This window comes from Lytechinus variegatus, chromosome 7 (assembly GCF_018143015.1).
Source record: "Lytechinus variegatus isolate NC3 chromosome 7, Lvar_3.0, whole genome shotgun sequence".
NCBI lineage: Eukaryota > Metazoa > Echinodermata > Echinoidea > Temnopleuroida > Toxopneustidae > Lytechinus > Lytechinus variegatus.
This window is the reverse complement of record NC_054746.1, coordinates 19,211,588-19,234,552: the sequence shown is the minus strand read 5'-3', so window position 1 is coordinate 19,234,552 and position 22,965 is coordinate 19,211,588. Positions and strand designations below refer to the sequence as shown.

Genomic DNA, 22,965 nt, shown 5'->3' with positions numbered 1-22,965 from the left:
GTGGCAACTATTTGTCATCAGTTTTTTTTAAACACCAAATTTTGTCACACTGTGGACACACAAGTGTTCATACAGTTGACTTTGTGTATGCTACATGAACAAACTGTAATCACATGGTTGACTAGTTGTCAACTATACTTACACACCTTGTTCATGCAGTTGCTATGTGTACAATGTTGACTATGTTTACAATGTTGACTATATTAACTCACGGTGATGGTTATGTGTTCTTTCCTCTACTTAATGGCGCTGTCACACCTTGGCGTTTAGACAGCGTATGCCTGACGTATGAGGAATTTGGCGAATACGCTGGCGTATACGTCGAATACGTTACGGTTAAGTTTTGCAAACGTTAAGAGTACGCTAAAACACGCTGGTATACGTCGTCATATGCCAGCGTATGGCTCATACGTCCCGCATACGCGGGCCATAAGTTGTAGGCAAGTTACGCGATCATTGATACACGTTGACACACGTTACTCGTAAGTTACTCATAAGTCGATGTACGTCGAGATAATGTCCAGCGTACCCTAAAACTTACTTCTAACCTATGAGTAACGTGCTTTGAACGTATGTGTAACTTAACTCCAACGTATATTGACGTACGAAGACGTATGAAGACGTGCTCCGGACGACCACAAAACTTACTGAACGTGTTTATAACTTACAGCTACCGTATAATGGCGTATTGACAACGTTTATAGGAATTGGTATATAAAGGTGGGGTTCACAGGAGGAACCCATCAGAACTCATGAAGACTTCATGGTGAACAGATGCCCATGCCATTCGAGAGACACGTGTTCGTCAGCGATACGCTGCCGCGCGCTATGCGTAAGTTAGGCTATCGTAGGGCATAAGTTGTGTACGCCAGCAATACGCTAAGCATTCGTTGGAATACGTTACTTATAAGTTAACGAAGCGTTCGATATAAGTTACTAATACGTTATGTATACGTCCAACTCGTTATGAATACGCTAAGTATACGCCCAGAGTTGAAAAAAAAATGAAAGCGTATGCCGACGTTTTAGAGAAATTTTGATACGTCGGGCATACGCTGTCTAAAACGCCAAGGTGTGACAGCGCCATAAGGCCCCCGAGAACGCTTGTACAAAAGCAACATTCAGTCGAGTATTTTAGAAGAGTAACGTTGTTGCGTGGAAGATGAACCGATTTTATTGACCTGTTTTGATCCAACAAATCTTATTATTTAACGTCCTCGGGAACATTACCGTTATGTTAGATATAACGTCACCCGGGATCCTTGATCATCATCCCTCACCATGGTGAGACCCGGGATAAGACTTCATCGACCAAAATCCATCGCCCAGACGTCACTATAGCTACTCCTTCTCATTGTAAAATAGGCCGCTCTCTTGTTGGAAATTGATTTGGCTAGTCAAGACGTCAGGCCTCATTCTCGTCATAACATACCCACACTCGGATGCCTTCCAAACAACACTCCCAAATCCAAGTGATTCATCATCACCTCTTGATGAAAACCTGCGCCATTCCTCAATGACCATGCCGCGTGGTTGGTGAAGTGTACTCGAGTTAAGACCTATTCCACATCCAATTTTGGCTCGAGATGGATTAGCTGGAATTCGATCGTATTCAATGTAGTAGACGTCTTGATCGATATACAGGTTAATTTTTGATCTGATGTAAAAACAAAACAGATAAGAAAAGAATTGAAATAGTCTTATACATATCTTCCGTTTCTTATCCATGTATGCAACAGAATAACAGACCAAGGGCCAATAGAGTTTCATAGAGTTACAACTAGCCGACGGTATTTTATGCTAACATAACTCAGCAGCCAATCACATTCAATGTTTCCAAGGTGTAGAAACAAGATAACATAGTAGTTGCCATTTGATAATTTTTATTTAAAAATCTCCTGTGACCCCTGAAAAAGTTGATTCCTATGATACAGAGCTTCCTACAACCCATACCCACGCTAAACGAAGTTTGAAGGGGGAGAAGGAATCGGGGAAATAATTTAAAAAAAATAATAATAATATTGCTCTTGGATTAAAAGGCGCTTAAATATTCCGTTTTGAATTCGATATACAACAACCTTGCACATCAAGCTTTTGTTCGTTGTTAGATTTAAACATCCTGTTCATCGTTTTAAAAAGGGGTTCAGTATAATTTTTTTATTACATCTGAATATCGCTTTACTTTATTAGTGACGCCTATAAAAATTAAAAATCAGCTCACTAAGATTATTTGATTACCGACCGCAGTTCCCCCATTGGTGGATCCCCAAAATCATGAAATCATAAGGATGGTCCAAAAGAGGGAACAATTAATTACACACAGCACGCAAAACATGAAACAATCCAAATCATGAATGGAAAGGGAAGGTAATGTTTCAAGAGCGGGGAAAAGAACACCGGCGGAGAGTTTCAGAGCTGCTAAAACCCTTAGCAACTCTAAAAATCATGCGTAACTTGATTTTCAACCAATCACCAGCGCGCATTTGGGACTTGCGATTGATTTTTTTTACTTGCGTTTAAACGCAACTCTTTCTGCAACGGGCCCCTGATCGGCAAAGAGTAGCAGTATCAGTGAAAATCACTTGCAGGCTCTTCATGAAAGTATTCTCTTCGGCTCATAATGCGTACCATATGACCATGCATCAGATACCAGGTCAAGTAAGAATTTGAATAGTTTTTTATTTGGGAATGGGACTCGAACCTATGACCTGCATATCCATGACCAGAACCCATCCCATCCTGACTTCTTCACAGTTGCTTACCTTATACATTAGACGCTTGAATATGGTGATAGATGTGATGAATACAGCATGGAGCGTAAAGAAGATACCATTTAGTAATACTGGATTCACGCTTTATTGATGTGTATATAGCATCCTACATAAAGAGTATGATAAAAAAAATGTTAGAAATGTTACACCCACCAATTCCATATTACACGCAAAACAATATTGGCAAAAAACGAACATTTCACATGCATATTGGGCTGAAAACTTTCAAAACTGAATAAAAATGGTGGTAAGGCTATTTAATTCCGAATGTGATTCGCATATTACATTCTTTTAGCTTTATTCTGCTTTGTTATTGTCTTTTGATAAAGAAAGCGTTAAACACTATTCTAAGCAAGTAATGTGTCCCTATATATTCATATAATTTATTTGTGGAAAGCGAGCTCATTCATTTCTTTCTCATTTTCGTCATCATGCAATTTTTTTCTGTACAATTCAACTAACGAAAACGAAATGGATTCATCACAGTTATTCTCAAATACTTTTGAGAAATGTGGTAAGGTTTAACACAAGCTCACCTTTATTAATTATATCCAGTATATGCCCACATTGAAGACACCACTTTATCCCAGAAAATCAAAGGTCAGACAAGTCATGCTGAGAACAAAAATAAGTTGAAAATCAATTAAATGATCTGCCAACCACATACTGTATATATGTATTACACTTGTTCAATTCTATATTACAATTATCGTGATTGAAATCACCTTTTTAAGTAATATAATTTTCATTATTATTATTAGTAGTATTGTGTTATAATTATTACTACTATTACTTTTTTGTTAATATCATTGTTATTGATATATTTTTTTAAGTATCACCTTTATTCAAAACAAATGAAAATAAGTCAAATTTATTCGTATTCTTTAGGACGAAGTACAGGACTAATAAAAGAATTACAGATACACAATATATAACATATCACAATCAAATTTACATAAAACGATCATACATTAGTGATTGCAGAAAAGAAAATTGAAATAGTAAATCATGCATGCATCCTTACATCTGAAATGGAGAGAGCACAGAGGGAGATAGAAAGAATGAGCTTGAAGAAGAGATATAGGGAGAAGAAAAATGTGACGAATGAGAAGAAGAAAAAAAAACAGGCAGGAAAGGAGGACAGGACGAAGGAGAAGAAAGAAACGAGAGGAAGAAGATGAAGTAAGGGAGTGGAATACAAAGTTTTGTGAATAAGATAATATTGTATTACTGGAATATAATTCTACTTCTTGACCATAATATCATTGTCATTATAGCATCATCAACATACTTCCCTTCAAATATTTTCTTCTTCAGAAACTCTAAAATCCGTTTTATTTGAAATTCGATAGAAAAAAAATGTCAAGCTTTATTCCCAATTTGAAATGTTCACTTCTAGCTTGACAACGAGTAAAGGGAATTTGTTGAGTGGCAGAATAATGAAAGGAATGGTATTGATTACTATATTGTTTCAATTTTAGCCATTAATCATTTTGGAACTTGATTATTCACAACGGTTTCAGGAAATAAATTCCAATCTATTTCTAAGAGTTCGAGGAAAGTAAGATATTTAAAGCCGTTTCTTTTTAAATGATTCGATGTATACAATTTGATAATGGTGAGATATTCTGGTTTGACTAATGACAGCTATATAGGGTAGATTCTAGTGGTTCAAAGGGCCACAAACTTTGAGGGGTGTCAGATACGGCGTAGCGGGATCAAAATTATAAAAAGTTGGGAGCAAGCGAATGTGAGCGAGTACAAATTTCGACATTTTATTACAAAATTCGAGTTTTATGACAGACTTTGATATAATATTCAGAAAATGATTTATATTACACTCTCTTTCATTTTCATTTCTTTTCTCTTTTTTTCCTTGGTCGTGATTTTTATTCTTTATTGGGGGGGAGAGAGAATCGTCCCCAAGCAACCCCCCCCCCATATGTACGCCACTCGTATATACAGAAGGTCCCGGACTGGAATGGAAAGATAGGCTTCATGTGCTTTAGAGAGAGTTGTCAGTTTACTCATGTCGACAAGATTAATTTGTAAAAAAAAAAATTAAGATAAAAATAAAACAAAAGTGGTGCTCATCCGCCACATGACAAATAAATGAACGCACTTTTAATTTCAACTAGGTTGACACTGTAATGAATGAAAAAAAACGTGTTTTTCCTATCGGTTAAATATACTGTGGAATCGTCTGATAGAATCTAATAAAATGTTATTTTGGCATCTGCATAACTTGGTATATTAAATTAGTTTCAAAATTATGTTATTTTTTTGTATAGTGGTATCATATGAAGCAAATGTAATTGAAGTCGATCAAAAAAAATGGAAAAGCAGATTTTTTAAATGAATTTTGCATAAATTTGTATATCTGATTAGTTTTTTAAAAAATCTGTGTAACAGAATTTCCCACGTAGTGTTATCAAATGAAGCAAATGAACCTAAAATTGATATACAAAATAATAAAAAAAGATGATTTTGTATTCTTAAATGCACATAGCCATAGTAAATGCCTCTTGAAATTATGTGTCGAAGTTGTGTATCCCTTACTCAGTACTAAATTGCTATCATATAATACGAACGAAATTGAAAGTGATCATCGTTAATTATGAAAGAGAAGATCCATTTTTCAAAAGTTTTTAATACATTTTGCATTTTCTATTCAAAATTTCAAACTATAAATTTGGTGATGGACAAAATAAATAAATGAGAAGCATTTTAGAGGATATTTTAATAGATTTCACATAAATATAGCATAAATAATTTTCCAGTCAACATTTAAGAATTCTGTGAAGAAGGCTAGATGGGCTGAAAATAGGATGTAAATTAAGAAAATTACATCTTTAGTTTTCGGCGAATTTCACAAAACATTCACCAGGCTAGGCTATATTTTATTTCATTTCATTTATTCTTTTAATCACAATTAAGTAAAATACATTTAAATGTACAATCATTTTTTTTAAATGATTAAAATTCAAATATCTAATTATGGAAACTTTTAGAATTAATGTGAAAAAAAGATGTGGATGGGATGAGATGGGATGCTCAGCAAAGGTGATATACAAATGGGAGAGCCCATGGTGGCATGCTCTTACTCTTTCTCATGTTTTTATTTATTTTGTGAGACTAGATTATTAGGGTATTGTAATTTTTCAAATTTGACAATAAGTACCGAGTGTGTCATGCCCAAACGTTTTCGTTAGCGTAAGTTTGGTAATGGTAGTTAATAAGCCTTTATTTTAAATCCCGTTTTTTCTTTTGTTTACAACACAAAATAATTTCTCCAGAATAGAAATTAAATTAAATTCTTTGTATTTTGTGTTGTAAGTAAAACGAAATTCTTGATTAAAAATTGGAATGCTTGATTATAAAAAAAGAAATGGGTTATATCACTCATTCAATGAACAAGGTTATGATATAACCTTGTTCTCAGTTATATCTCCATGTGTGGCAAAATAAGGGTGGTAATGTTTGGCTAATTTTCTCTTTTTCTTTGGGGCAAATGCTTGATTTTTTTACACTGACAATTTCCATTACACCTATTATTCTTACAACTTAGCTCTTATTTAAATTTGATTCTTTAAATTATTTTTTTCTTAATTAAAAATAGAGATCAAAAAATGAAAATTTTCTTGCCATATTACTTTTCACCAGTAGAGGGCGTACACAAAAATATGCCCAAAATTCAAGTTTTTGAGCGCTCTGGTGAATACAAAAAATTATTCCCAAGTTACTAATGAAAAATAAATTGCAACTGTATGGAAATTAGTAGTTTTGGTCACAAAAGTGATATTTAAATGATTTTTTAAAGTGTGTGCCCTGTACAACATTGGCATGCCATAGTCCTACCTGTAGATTCCCCACAGGCAGGGTGGTAGCAGTGAACAAGTGGGTTACATGAGAATCTGGCTAGCCACAGGTACAGCGATGCGGCATGTAAAAACGCTGTTTAAAACTTAATTTTTAATTTTAAATTGTTCTTAAGCCCGTCACGCGAACAATTTTTGTTTAAACGTTTAAACAATTGCTAAATTTTAATGACAACTAGTTTAAAAGTTGAAACAATTTGTTAAACAACTTTTGTTGGAGTGGCGGGTTTTAACAACGAGCTTGAAATTTTACGATTTTACAAGCTAGATGAAACGCCCAGATTTGACTTTTCCAAAAGCTCTTCACAGAATATGACATATTTAATGATTTTACATTTTATAGCAGTTCCACATGTTCACGGGAATCAAACAATTTCGTTTTAAGGGGGATCCATATTCACAAACTAACAAATGGATGGTGAATGGGTAACGTTATTGTTTCCTTCATTTAATATTGACCAGGAACTATTTTGTGTAATCAAGCGAAACTTAAAAAAAACATATAGTTTGTTTTACTCCACATCTGGTTTAATGGAATTTTCAGTATCATGTTTTTGTTCTCTCTTTTTATCAAAATAGACTTCTTTGATGGCGTGGATTGAGCTGAAATAAGTACTAATAAGTACAGAATTGTTCTTAATACTTCTGGGCTCGTTCCATATAGACTCACAATTATGTTAACTTTGCCATTATGTGACAGGCAACTACCATGGCAACAGCTAGGGTAGCCAGCTAATCAAAATCAAAGTTTTCCACAATACTCACATAATTATGGAACATGCCCCTGAACAATTGTATTTTTATTAATGAATGCACATTCTATCTAAATAAAGAAACCAATTTTCACTACCGAAAATATCCTTTATACTTTATCATATTTATATAAAACATTTCTTCTGACATGAGCAAGTCTTCTCTTGTCTCTTGACAACGAGATTGTGCCACAAGATCATGCAGGGTAAATTTATAATCTTGTGAAATTTTCCCCGAATTTGCAAAAATGTGTAGGGGAAGGCGGGGTAAGTTGTGACAGTTTTTGCTTTTTGCATGTTAGAATTGATATGATTAATAATCTTGTCGAAATAAGTACCTTGCCTTGAAATTTAATTCTTCTGAAATATTTCCCACCTATATATAACTTTCTATCCCCACACTGAAAGTCATTGTGACCTTTGAAAAAACGATGTCAAATGGCTCAACTTGCCCCATATATGGGGTAAGTTTGAGCCACCTTCTGGGGTAAGTTGAGCCACAAAAACTATGTACAAAATGTATGGGGGAGAACCAGCATGTCAATTTTTTGTTTAAAGTCTTTTCACTTGCTAATTCTTTATAAAAACTAACCGCATACATTCGTAATTCCGAAGCTTCGTAATTCCGAAGGTTCGGTTATTCCGAAGGTTCGTATTTCCGAAGGTTCGTATTTCCGAAGGTTCGTAATTCCGAAGGTTCGTCAATCCGAAAACGAAATAAGGTTCGTAATTCCGAAGGTTCGTTAATCCGAAAACAAAATAAGGTTCGTAATTCCGAAGGTTCGTTAATCCGAAAACAAAATAAGGTTCGTAATTCCGAAGGTTCGTTAATCCGAAAACGAAATAAGGTTCGTAATTCCGAAGGTTCGTTAATCCGAAAACGAAATAAGGTTCGTTAATCCGAAAACGAAATAAGGTTCGTTAATCCGAAAACGAAATAAGGTTCGTTAATCCGAAAACGAAATAAGGTTCGTTAATCCGAAAATTAAATAAGGTTCGTATTTCCGAAAACGAAAATAATTCATTTTGGTAACAAAAACGATGTTGTCATTACAAGATTACACGATATTATGCAATGATAGTAATAACGATCGATGATACATGCGTGTGTTGGGGCCAAAGCATGTATTTCATTAAGAATGCGCCCTGATCAAGCATAGGCTAATTTCGATTTTATCTGAGTAATTGCTGCCTATGAGCAAATGATTTAATTAAAGATGCAGGAGATCAAGTGTGTTGGAAGCGTGCGAGCAACCTCTAGATAATAGGATTTGTATTGGAGGGGATGTCATTTTAAATAACAGCTTCTGCTGGTAATAAAAATAAAAATAATACTTATAATGATCCTTGTGAAAGGTTGAAAGCGCGAATCGCAAGCTGAAACTAGTAGACATTTCATGTAACAAGACGTGAAGTGAGCATTCGGAGCATTTTTTGTAATCGTGAGAAAGATGTGTATCTTTCTAAAGAATTAATGCGAGGGCGAGCTGTAATTTGTTTATATACTGACCTGGGGCCCGTTGCATGAAACGTTTTACCTGAGAAAACTCAGGTTGTTTTTACAGGAGTTTTTGCCCTGTACTAAAGTCATTGGCGGAAATCAGACTAACCTTAGTTTTCAGTTTTTACCAGAGTTTTCTCAGGTAAAAAGTTTTATGCAACAGGCTTCAGAAAGTAATCTTTTAAGGACTGCATTTAGTGACTCATGAATAGAATATATCTCACGAACTAAATAATGAGAGCGCGAACCGCAAGCTTAAAATTTGTGATATTCCAACCTGAAAACTGGACATTTCATACTTCTTTTTTTAACCAGGAATAGAATGAGTTCCTCAATAAACAATACTTGATACGAGCGAGAGACGTGAGCCAAATTTTTCCGATTTTCCAACCTGAAAACTGGACATTCTAAGCATTCTTGTAAAAAAAAATAATAATAGCTGGGAGAATAGTTTTCAGAACTGAAGTGGCTTCCCTGGGTAAATGATATCTATATCAATATTATCATTCTAGGCCCACATGAAATTTCCAAAAGTTTGAGCACGTGATTCGCTCGCAACATCTCACAAGGATGCCCTTTTAACAGTATTGACCAAAAAGGTGAATTTTACATCTTCAGATTTGACTTTTTCCCCCAAACCGCTTGCTCTCTACGCTCGCAGAAATGAAACGTAAATATATAACTTTAGTGATCACTTAAAAAATTGTGCTCAATTTAGTTACTACAAAACACACAACCTCTTTACACAGATGATAATCTAATGGTGAAAATATCCGTTTGCACCAAATTGCCCCTATTGGCCCCTTTTTTTGCTTTGCCCCCCCCCAAAAAAAAAAAACGTTCCGCCGCCATTGGCTAAAACACGCATCGTCTTCATGGCTAACTGCAAAAAGTTCTTAAAATGTCCCCTTTAGATCAGGTCAGAGCTTATATATTTAAAAATTCTCTTCGCGCTTCTTGCTAGCAGTTATTGTCTAATTTTAGTTACATAGGCATCTCGCTTTGAAGATCACAAACATATTGCCCATCATATTAACAAAAAATATAGCTCGCGCTCGCATTATTTAAAAAGGGTTTATCATGTTATTACATATTTACTTTATTTTATAAGGATAAAGCTAATTATTGACTGTTAGGACTACCCTTTCAAAGAAACAAACAAAAATCAACTTTAAACTGCCGATCAAGGAAAATATGGCTTTAAAAAAATTGCCCCCCCCCCCCCTCTATTTGACGAAAGTTGGATCCACCGGGAGGGAGGCAGGGGGCATCAAAAATGGAATAAAAAACAGGGGAATTAATATTTTCCAAAATGGGAAAGTTCCTTTTTCAAAAATAAATATGCCGTTTTTCATGATTTTTTCGAAATAAAATACTCTTTTTAAAGTATACAAGTTAAGTTAAGTTTTCAGGCTGGAATATTGAAAAATTTCAGCTTGCGCTTCGCACTCTCATTCGATTGGTGAAATATTCATCCTAAAGAGGTCACTAAATGCTTTCTTTAACAGGTTCCTTTTCTGGTCAGTATGTTTAAGCTCGCGTTTTGCGCTCGTGTTAATTCTTTAGTTAGATGCACATCTTTTTTAATGACAGCAGAAATCTGCTCGGATTTTTAAAAACTAATTTTCATTTTTTATTGAAATAACCTAAGGTTTAGCTTGTGATTCACGCTCGCAACACCTCGCAATAATGCCATTTTAAGAATAATTGACCACAAAAAACGTTATACAACTTCACCTTTGAATTTGTTTTACCAAGCCGCTCGCTCATTATACTCTCTCCCGAAAAATAAAGCCTAAATATACATTTCGCCATAATAAGAAGTCACTTCAAAAAAGTTTTTCTCTTCTGAAACACACAATGACTTCAAGCAGATGATAATCTTAAGGTGAAAATATCACCAAAGTGCCCATTTCGTTCGTTCGGCCGCCCTTGCCTTCCCATCCTCATATGATAATTGAACGGCAACAGTGTCCCCCGCCCCCCTCCCTTGCCTCTGCCTCTGCTTTCCCGGTTTTCATTTTTCGGATTAACGAACCTTATTTTGTTTTCGGATTAACGAACCTTATTTTGTTTTCGGATTAACGAACCTTATTTCGTTTTCGGATTAACGAACCTTATTTTGTTTTCGGATTAACGAACCTTATTTCGTTTTCGGATTAACGAACCTTCGGAAAAACGAACCTTATTTCGTTTTCGGATTAACGAACCTTCGGAAAAACGAACCTTATTTCGTTTTCGGATCAACGAACCTTCGGAATAACGAACCTTTTTTCGTTTTCGGATTAACGAACCTTCGGAACAACGAACCTTATTTCGTTTTCGGATTAACGAACCTTCGGAACAACGAACCTTATTTCGTTTTCGGATTATCGAACCTTCGGAATAACGAATCGTCGGAATTACGCCACAAATGTTCGGATTAACGAACCCTTTTTCGTTTTCGGATTAACGAACATCAAGGTATAGGCAATTTACGTGTTTCGGAATTACGAACCTTCGGAATAAAGAACCTTCGGAATTACGAAGCTTCGGAATTACGAAGTGTAACCAAACTAACATCCTGTAAAAGGAAAAGAGCGGTCATGTAAATTTGCTCCTTTCAGCCTGCATTTCAATCGATTTTTATGGTTTGTTTGTTTTTTAAGATACATTACCATAGGAATTACCATGGCTCAACTTGCCCCATGCTGTTTGGCTCAACTTACCCCAGTCCGAACTTAGTGCGATAATTTTGTATCCACACATTTATTATGCATCCATCATATAAAAGACTATGACAAGAATGAAGATCCATACCTGGACTAATAATGTTGTTATCATGTCTTTATTATATTTAAAGACAAATGTGTTTATAAAGCACTTATCTATTTCACACTCTTTTTTACTTTTTTGGCTGAAATTCATATTTTTCCCTCTAAAAAACTACTTTTTGTTTCAAAGTTGGAAACAATGTGGTGGGGTTAGGGGTTACGCTATGGGTCATCAATACATGACACCACCACAATGTCTGACTCATTCATTATTGGCCTGGGGCTGGTGGCTCAACTTGCCCCTATGCTCAACTTACCCCGCCTTCCCCTACTCTTAAATAATTTCAGCAAACCTCTTTTTTATGGTGTGACTTCATTTTGTATAACAGGCTTTGGCAAACATAGCCTGGGGCCCCATAGCCCCAAAACGCCCCAGGCTAGGCAAACACCGATTTCTTGCACCAATTCAATGAACAAGGTTCATTGAATGGAGCCATTTTGAGAAGATTCCAAAAGTTGTTAACACTGTTTTAATGGCCGTTTTAATTAAGATAGTTACTTCACTTACCTGTCTAATACCAAACCGATGTTTGAAATGATTTCCTGATGTTTCTATCATTTTCCCCTCATATATGCAATTATATAATCAGGATAAGAAAATCTGTCAGACATATATGAACACCGGTATCCGCTGTCGTTGTGGCGCCTCGGTCGGCCATGATTCCTTCTCTCAGCGTTAATCCCTGCATAGTAATTAAACCACTGCCCCCAATCCATGAAAGCAACAGAGAAGAAAAACAAAACACAAAAAAGACTTGCATTCCTTTCGGCAAAATACATTCAGAATCGTCTGTCGATCAGCTATTCAAAAGTTCCCGCCATCGTGTGCTAGTTTCCACCCCAGTGCATATTAGCGTTGATCTACTGTGACATAACATTCGTCCTTTTGTTAATAAATTCATGTATGCTGATTCAATCCGTCCATGTCATTAAAAACAACAAGAGCTGCACGTTTCTTTAGATTTTGCAGGCAGGAGACAATAAATTAGTGAAATCATGGGGAGAGCATGCGCAATTTCGCGGAGGTCACGGGACGGTTTTGAAAATTGGGGAGGGGGGGGGGCTGACCATGCAAATGAAAATCGGTAGTTGTTTTTCAACATTTTGTCGGCCTACATGTTTTGAAAATCAGGGAGCTAAAGCCCTGTTCCTCGGCCCTGAGTTTGCTTTGGATATTGGAAGGAGTGAGGGCCGGCTCTCGTTTTTCTTCTAGTTTTTCTTTAAAGTATTTTTACACATCAGATTTGGGGGGAACGCCTGCTACCTTATGGACCTTCTTATCCGGTCCGAGCAGTGGAGGGATGATAGCAATATATTAACCTGAAAATTCAAATTTTTTTTGAAAACCAACACCCTCAACCGAGGTCTATGTATATACGGGGGTATATAACCATATACATAATACCACCATATTTTAGTTAAATGCATATAACATTTTTCGATGGCTGTTAAGTGATGAATTACAGTTAATATCAATATGCGAGCGAGCGAAGAGATCAAATTTTCAGTAGTTTGGAGAAAAAATGGTTTCCAAAAACCAGTTTCAAAACAATTACCAGATCACAATGTGTGAATTAAACTGCCATCTTTCAGTTAAAGGCCTATCATAATTTTTATAGCTATATTGGATTTGTTGAGATATAAAGTAACGAATTACAGTAAGTATCAACATATCAATATATCAACAGATAGAAGAAAGAATAACGACTAAAAATAAAAAGGAGTGTGTAATTATGGGAGAGAGCCTTGAAAAGATGAAATGTTCAAATATACTTGATTACTCTTATGTCCAAGTTTTATGAACTAGACCAATAAACTTTAAAAGTAATGATGGTAATTCAACAGATACCCCCAATTTGGCCAAAGTTCATTGACCCTAGATGACCTTTGACCTTGGTCATGTGACGTGAAACTCAAGTAGGATGTCCAGTAATACTTGATTAACCTATGTCCAAGTTTCATGAACTAGGTCCATATATTTTCTAAGTTATGATGACATTTCAAAAACTTAACCTTAGGTTAAGATTTTGATGTTGATTCCCCCAACATGGTTTGATTGATTGATTGATTGTTTTGATTTATTTATTTCCATATTCCAATAACAAAAGTATATACAAGTGTAATCATTTTTTCTTAGCATTCAAAATATAAGTAAATGACAAAATCAATAACATATGCATATATACAATCTAAAAATCTATTTGAAACATATTTATTCCTGATAAAATTCTTTTTTAATTAGGCCTATTAAAGCAAATAGCATAAAAATTAAATACACAACAAAAAAAGTAAGTCCCCCCTTGAACAAACATCAATAATTTCCGAACCAATGCGAGTTTTTGATATATTTTTACCTGAGCGTGTAGGTAATTTTATAAGCTACCCTCTGAGTAAATGTTATGGACTTATTTTACGTCATGCTTCAGTGAGCACTATCGGAAGGCAAAAATGTCACTTTTCAAAAGTCACAAGCCAAATATCATGACTTTGATTCCATTTTATAGGAAGTGATATCACATTCTTATCATGAAAAATAGTCAGAAGGCTTGTAAAAGGTACTTTCTAAAAGACGATACAACGTTTTGGGCTAAATTTCATGGTTGAATAAACACAAGTCCTAATTTGCTATAATTGGATTTTTTACACATTTTTATCAATAAAAATGATCGAATATGATGACAATTATTTTTGGGAAGAGTATCTTCAACAATATTCATCGTTTCACGGTTCAATGAACATTTATTGAAAACAAAAAATACGATTTTCAAATATCATAGTCAAGTATTGTGTTATTTTGATAACTGAACCTGATCTTTTATCAATTTTTTCGTTATGTTCATGAGCAATAAAATGCTTCAATGATTCAAAGGCGTTTAATTAAACATTCACGCTTGAATGAACATGTGGAATGTGATTAGCTCTTCTTTACGTTATTGGAAAAAAATGCAATTTGTAACTATGGATATCTGTCACAAACCTCCTTGCATGGTTCATTTGATTTGATTTTTATGAAAATCCCGATGTTTAATGCATCAGTGAGCACACAATATTCGAAAATTATGCAAATAGGAAGAAAGTTCAAGGCCTTGGCCCCACTCTGTGCCGTATCGAGTTGTTACTTTGGTGTGCGCGCCTTTTGGATAGTGTTACACTGAAGCCATGTGCGAAGTTTCATGAAATAACTGTTGGCAGAAGTAACAAAAACCGTCCATGAAACAAACCCTTATTTCATATTTGTTAAAATTTTGACTTCCTCTCTCATAGACTTGTGTACATTATGGGTGCATATGTTTAAGAATAAGTAACTCCTTATTAAATATGGTGGAACTTTTTTCAAGGCTGTCTTTAGCAATGTCATTTGGCAGTAATGTTTATTAACCTATTGGCAGAATTCTGTGCAAAAATGAAATCGATTTGTGTATTCATGGATGAGTGAGCACGCATCAAAGTGGGAAAATAATAATAATATTCCGCATTTATATAGCGCTATGTCTGTAAAGCGCTTAGAGACGTCGTTCGTCGCGACGTCTCTAAGCGCTTTACAGACATATTATTACCCCGGTCATCGGATCCTTGCATGCCCGCATACAATGTATGCACCTTCTCCACTCCCTGGGTAGCATTCCAACAAGAGTTCCAAGACTCAGTTGCTAGGCATACTACATATAGGCTTTCACATCCTACCGGGTACCCACTTAACACCTGCATGGGTGGAGAGTGGCAAAGTGTGGATTAACGCCTTGCCAAAGGACGCTAGGCCATGGTGGGATTCGAACACACGACCCTCTGATTACAAGGCGAGAGTCAGAACCGCTACACCACGACGCTTCAAAAATGGGTATTTTCAATGTCACAGATTCATTTTAAAGGGTAATAAGTTGAATATTGGGGGCAAATTCGGTTTCAAATGTTCCTTTAATTGCTGTTGTTTTTATCATCCATCATTTCTATCACCACACACTTTCCGAACTTTTAACATTTTCATGGTTGAGCGAGCACATTCGAAAACTTAGGAATGGATACTCTTTATACAGCATAAATGTATTCTCTTCCTAATAAAATCTCATGATCAGTTTAATTTATGGACAAATCAGGGGTGGATCCAGAATTTAAAAATGGGGAAGGGGCCTATAATCGGGGTAGCCACCAACATTTTCAAATTTTAATAAGACCTAACAAGTTGTAGAGGATACTACCAAAACCCCCTATGAAGATATGTCACAATACAGGGGCCGCGGAACGGTTTTCAAAGTGTGGGGGAGGGGCTGAGCCAAAAGTGGGAGGGGGCTGACTATACAAAAAATAACAATCGCATGGTCAATTTTACATTTTTGTACATGCTTTTGGAAAAAAAGTGGGGACCCAGCTTCCCCCACCCTGCTTCTGCGGCCCCTGCAATATTATGCTCACTCAACCATGAACATACGATATCCAAATTGTGTGTGGGGTGGCTAAATGATAGATAGTAAAACAGCATTAACACCACAAAGTTCACCTTAAAAACAAATTTTGCCCAACTTTGTATTTGCACAATCTGAAAAATGACTCTTGTGACTTTCAAAAATGGTCATTTTTAATTCAATCTTTAATTATTCCTGCATGACTCAACCGATCAATCTCATTTTTTCCCAGGAGTTGCTTAATGAGTGTAGAAAACTACCTACGAAATATCATATCTCAAAATAATTCCGTTCAAAAGTTACAGCAACTTGATTTAGGGGGGACTTACTTTTTTTGTTGTGTACATATACATATATCGACATAATACATTTTGAAATGTGGGAGACCTTCATCTTAAGCTTAGAGCTTGAAATTGATAAAGGTATAATGGTCTAGGTTCATTGACCCTAAATAACCTATGACCTTGGTTGTGTGACTTGAAACTCAGGCAGAATGTTCAGTATTAAATACTTGATTAACCTTATGGCCAAGTTTCATGAACTAGGTCCATATACTTTCTTAGTTATGCGACCATTCAAAAAAAACTTAACCTTAGTTTAAGATTTGGTGTTGACGCCGCCACCGTCGGAAAAGCGGCGCCTATATATGCTATAGTCTCACTCTGCTGTACAGGCGAGTTAAAAATAGGCGAATTAAAGCATTTTGAAAGCGTTTGAAGCTGATTATACACATTAACAGCAGTATTAATCATTTGATGATAAAAAAAAATGGTTTCTCATGGCCCTTTCCATGGAGGATTATTCTATCCCCCTCTCCGTAAAGTAAGGGGGACACATCCCCCGGGATTTACGCCCTTGGGTCACTGGGAAACCCCTTCGGTAATCAGGGAATTCTACATTAATCAACCTTATATTTACCACGCTATGTCCCCAAATTCTGTATCCGCCGATGGGGGGGGTGGATAAACATAAACGTGTACTTTGATTTGCACAAGCAACGCAGCATACAGGAAGGAATTATGAAAAACAGGAAGGAAAGCCCGGGTCCAATAAATGCATATGATATTGATGATCCAAATGATACCAAAAGAGAAAGCTGATTGAATAAATTAAAACATAGAATAAGTAGCACAGTGGTGTACCGTGGGTCACTGCATGAGTAGGGGTGGAGGCTGGCCGCTGCGAAAAAAAAACGTGATTCACTTAATTGAGCGCACGTGCTTGATCCTTTATATAGCTATAGGGGTGATTTTCCCTTCCCATCCTTTAGTTTTAAAATATCAGAAAGGGAAGTGATAAATAGAGGTGAAGGTTTGAGGAAAATATATCAAAGAGTTATTAGAAGTCTAAGTTTTTATATTCATGACGTCATATGCAGCAGCCTTCCATGTATCGTGAATAAAAAAAATCAATGAAATCAAAATTTTCATAAAATTCTGAATGTTTTTTATTACCTTAAGTTTATATCAACAGACAAATCATCTCACACACGCTCCTGAGAGATGAAAAATATTTTAGTCATCATGAACCAATAAGAAATTAAATTCCTGGATTTTATGTTATATGGAACAGCTACTCGTATATGACGTCACAAACCAAAAACTAAACGATCTAATAACATTCCTTCAACAGCATTTTTTATGGTATTCTACTACAAACGTTTCGTCCGGGTGAACTTCCCCTTGAAGGGTGATTTCAAGCATTTTTATTGTATTAAAGAGTGAATATGATATGCCTCACTAAAGAAAGGTGTCATGGCATCACTGTAATTCAACTTGGTAATAGGATCATAATCTATGCAAAATCCGTGGCACCATTATCATTTTAATTTGGATATCATACCTAGCGCCTGCTGGAAATAGAGAAGGCAGAATGTTCAAATCAAAGACCTTATACTATATTACGGGTCAAATAGATGATACATGAACTGATATTCGTCAATAATAGATTTGGATTCTTGCTGATATAATTGCGCTAGCTTTTGGCTTTCCGTAGCCGAGATCGACTTGAATCAAAACTTATTACTTATATTTTTTACCACATCATGACAGGAAAGAGCCTTTAAAATTTCGTGGAAACAATAATCATAATTGATTGCAAATTTAAAGTACTTTCGATATCACGAGTGGATGTGCAGCCAATCTTTTCACGTTGGTTTTGGGGGTATATATATACATGTTCTATCTAACAGGAACTGGGAAGTTTAGTTAAGATTGCAGTCAGCATATAGAGAGTATTTATTACCGGAGGCATCGTTTAAAGTTTAGTTTAATATTTTCATCATCGGGACATGAACATTGTTCAGGATAACCATGGACATCACGAAGCAAATTTGTCTCTGGTTCTCTTTTCTGCTTTATTTTGGAAGTTGCAATTCTATAAACTTCTGTGAATACTGCGAATGTGATTCAACCGAAATCTTTTGCGATTATGCAAACTTTAATGAAGCCTTAAATCATTCTGTTCCAAGTGCAGTCTCCAGTAGAGCGAAATACCTTAATATCGGCCCATCGGACGACAGGGTGATATTGGCGAATGATACACTGAACGTCTTTCCTGCCTTACACTCTCTGAGGATTCATACATGTCCAGTCGCCTTCGTAGGTCGGTTTGTATTTCAAAAACTTAACCATTTATCAGATATTTCTTTGGAAATGAATGGTCTTCATGAAATTCCAGGAAGAGCTCTTTCCCAGTTAAAAGCTTCCCTGCAGGAGCTCACTCTTGCAGGGCAACATTTTCGGACTATTCCTTCAGATGCATTTGGAGAATTGAGTAACCTCCGAGCATTGACCATTACCTATAACACAAACCACCTGTATATATCACCAGATGCATTCACTGGCCTTGTAAACCTAACAGGTCTTTACTTATCTGCTTGTAAAATTGGACACATCCATAACACAACGTTTTGGGGGTTGACTAAACTGCAAGAATTGGATCTTAGTTACAATCTGTTAGAAGAAATACCGCCCGCGATACTCTCACTAAATTCTCTCTTAAAGTTGGACCTCTCTTACAGTACTCACTTAGTCAATCCGATGGATCTAATTATCTTGAAAAATGCGACCAGACTGCAGGTACTCCAATTGGGATACTGTGCCATCTCTGAAATATCACCAACTGCTGTTGCTAAACTTAAAGGAACACCAAGTCTAACTGTCGCGAATTTTGATGGGAATCCGTTTAACTGTACCATAGATCTTTGTTCCTTTGCAAGTTGGTATGTAAGTCTCCCAGGGCCCGCTATTACTACTAGAGGACCCGATTTTATCCCCTTTATCACAGTAAGTCCTCCTCCGGGAAAGGGTCCATATCAGTGTGAAAGCAATGGACAGTCTCTACAGGAGTTCTTCGGTGAAACATGTATACCCGATCCCGGGCCGTCCACTCTTCCTCCCAACGAAATGCAGTTGCATCTCGTGATACTTTCCGTCGCTCTTATTATAGTCTTGTTCGTCGTCATCCTTGTATCATTTGTTGTATGGAAATTCAGGTTGATAAACATTCATCATCGCCGCCTAGGAAATGCCTTCCAGCGCCAGGCCAATTACGGAGCAGTTGAAGATGTTGACCGTGAATATGTCTTTGATGCCTACGTCAGCCACCACGAAGATGATAAACCATTCGTCGAAGATGAAATGCTCCCTCGCCTCGAAGACGAAAGCGGCTTTGATCTCTGTGTCTCCTTCCGAAATTTCCGTTTGGGTTCCCATCTCCTGGATAACGTGTCTTCAGCCCAAGATGTCAGTCGGGCCATCATATTCATCATCAACGAACGCTTCATGCAGAACGGGCAATGCAAGCTGGAGTTGGAGATGGCTTCCACGCGGATGCTGGAAGACGAAGTGGGTCCTGGAGGGCAGCGTATCATCCTCATCATGATGGAAGTCCTTGCCCCCGAGTTGGTGAATAACACTTTGCGGATGCTTCTGAACCATGTTGCGTACCTTGAGTGGGATCCTGTGGCAGAGGACAGGTGCTGGGGACAGCTCATTGCGACCCTTCATGCCTTAGTGCCGGATAGAAACGAGGAGAACGGTGGGAGTGTCGACCAAGGCAGTGATGATGAAATTGAAGTGGTCGAAAACGAACATGATGGAAATCAAATTGTGTGATATTGCATGGACCTACTACATAGGTCCATGATGACAAGAATTCAATACCCTGGTGATAAAATATTTATAAATGAATACAAGTGACCTTTGTGTACATTTTGTTGGCTCGTTTTCGTTTGATTTTATTGGTATATATGAACATACACAATGTGTTCTTTTATTCTGTGAAAACTCCGTTTCACATTTTTAGGTACTTTATTTAAGTCTATCACCCGGGCTGTCAGTGTATATTGTGTAAAGTTTTAAGCAAGTAGATTAAAAAGTTTAAACAATTTTTTTTTCAGTTTAATCAACTATAGTTATTGGAATGATGGACCTAAAATCGTGCTATTTTTATGCGTATTCTATCAGGGCACTTCCCTGATTCTCTCAATACAGTGGGGTTTTTTCAATGTAAATAAATTTGTTACATTATTACATCCCTGAAGATGGAGATTTAAGATGGAGTTAAATACAATCGTAATCATATTCTTTATTTTCTTTGCTTTAAATTGTTTTAAACCAGCTTTCAAACTCCTTTTAATGCTTGTAAGTTGTAATAATATTTCGTACTCAATGACAATCCCTATTTTCAGAATTTAATTCCAACCACTGTTTAAGGACATCAACATACTTTGAATATGTCAATTTATTGTTCTGTTTCAAATCATTATAATGTTACTGGGCGAGTTAGAAGGCACACCAGAAAATAACCATCTAATTTGAACTACTGTTAAATAAATATTTTTTCAGTTTGGGCTCATTTTCTTTATTGAGGATTTGATTGTTGCGTGTTGGGGTAATTTTGTTGCTATAACCCATTGAAACTTTCCTGCTCTTAAGTCAGGGAAAGAAATCAAATAAAATGTAGATGGGAAATCATAATGGTGATAATTTTCTTCACCGTTACTGTAAACTGAAAGTGAAAAGTACTTAGAAATATGGATGTTTATTCTTCCCCTCATTATCTATAGACTACACAAATAAATTAGCATTGGAAATTGACAACTTTGCCAAGTCTCGGTTTTTATAAAATTTTGAATCTATATTATTAGATGAATGATCTGATGATGATTGTAGCTTTAAGACTCAATGATAATAATCAGGGATATATGAAGGTAGATAATTTCTGATTAAACTAATGACGTGATGCTCTCTATTTATTCGTAATACTCTCAGAATTTGTTTTAATGAATCCAAAGTTGGTTAAGATATAAAACGATATACTGTTTTTTTCAATCATTCCAATTTATTTGCACTGTAAAAAATATTGGATAAAAATTTAACCAGCATGAGGGTAATTATGTGTCAAACCACTTTGGTGCAGTATTTTACCCAATGCGGGAAGCATATTTTCCAGTAAGGTTAAAAAATAAGCAGCAATTATTTCAGAATGGGCAAATTTATCACACTTGGTGAATAAAAATGCCCAAAATAAATATTCAATGTTGGTTGGACACATAATTACTCTAATGGAGCACTTTTACCCAATATTTTTTTAATGTAGCATGCGATATTGTTTTAACCAACCATTGGTAGGTTCAATGAGAGGTTGGTTAAAACATTACTGACTGTACTTTTAAATGTCTCTCTCCCTCCCCTCAGTCACTCACACTCTCCCCCTCCTCTCACTCACTCACTCACACACGCATTCTTTCTCCTCATTCTCTCTCTTCTTCTCACTCTCTCCACACAAACACACACATACTTTCTGTACCCCCTCTCTTCCTATCAAGATCCTGCTGTCTCTCTCTCATTTCACTTGCCACCGCACTCAAAACATCCCACACGACACCCACATGACACTTACTTTCAAGATTTTCTCAAGTCCTTTTTTTTCTTTATCTTTCTTTCCCCCTTTCCTTTTCCACAGCGGAAATGGGGATAGTTGTATTGTAAAGGAAAATGTGGTATTCTGATAGCCAAAGCTAAGGGTCAAATGTACTTCAGAAAATTGATGATTTGAATAGAGAAAAATCCAACGAGCATAACGCTGCAAATTTCATCAAAATCGGATGTAAAATAAGAGTTATGACATTTAGAACTTTCACAAAACAAGGATATGCACTACTCAGTGACATGCAAATGAGACAGACGATGATGCCCCTCATTCACAATTTATTTTGTCTTTTATCGTTTGAATTCAACATAAATTTCAATTTTTACAAAGTTGACAATAAGGACCAACTTTACTAAACCATAAAAAGGTAATTCCAAGTGTTCAGGGAGGATTAAATCTTTGTTTCACATGATGATGAGAAAAATAAATACTTTTTATTTCATATATCAAAATACAAAATAGTGAGTGGATGACGTCATCAGTCCCCTCATTTCCATACCGACCAGGATATGCGTATAACTGTTTTGTGAAATCAAGCGAAACTTTGAAATGTCACTACTTTCTCATTTTACATCTAATTTCGATGAAATGTTCAGTGTTACACTTGTTGGATATTTCTATTTATTCATATCCACTTTTTGCTGGGTAGACTTTTCCTATAACTTAGACTACACATTATTGAGTGTCAGTTGTCAACTCATTCGCCAAGTCATCGTCAAGACGCAAAGGAAAATTTAATTAATTCAGATATACTTATACTTGGTATATTACATTAACCATGAATATAGTAGAATTATTATAACACCGAGCTTTCCATAAAACGTGGTTTATAAAATTCTAGTTTAGACTAGGTTTTAACTTTATTTTGATTATGAAAATATCTCCCATACCATTTAATCGAGAGCAGTCATCA

The 22,965-nt window shown here is 36.0% G+C and overlaps 1 protein-coding gene and 1 long non-coding RNA gene across 3 annotated transcripts; one reads left to right on the top strand and one right to left on the bottom strand.

The window, feature by feature from the left end:
* Positions 1 to 1,192: 1,192 nt before the first annotated feature.
* LOC121417978 lies at positions 1,193 to 12,614 on the bottom strand. 2 transcript variants are annotated; one of them, XR_005970412.1, is made up of 4 exons: positions 12,224 to 12,614; positions 3,308 to 3,386; positions 2,763 to 2,877; positions 1,193 to 1,657 (listed from the first exon to the last, which is right to left on the bottom strand). It is a non-coding gene; the product is annotated as an uncharacterized LOC121417978 (long non-coding RNA). The 2 variants fall into 2 exon arrangements; XR_005970413.1 differs by lacking the exon at positions 3,308 to 3,386 and having other exon boundaries at positions 12,224 to 12,570.
* Positions 12,615 to 18,009: 5,395 nt separating this feature from the next.
* LOC121418661 (toll-like receptor 3) lies at positions 18,010 to 21,475 on the top strand. The gene has a single exon (XM_041612643.1). It carries the CDS (start codon positions 18,428 to 18,430, stop codon positions 20,231 to 20,233), a length of 1,806 nt encoding a protein of 601 aa, XP_041468577.1. The 5' UTR covers positions 18,010 to 18,427; the 3' UTR covers positions 20,234 to 21,475.
* The last annotated feature ends 1,490 nt before the right edge of the window (positions 21,476 to 22,965 follow it).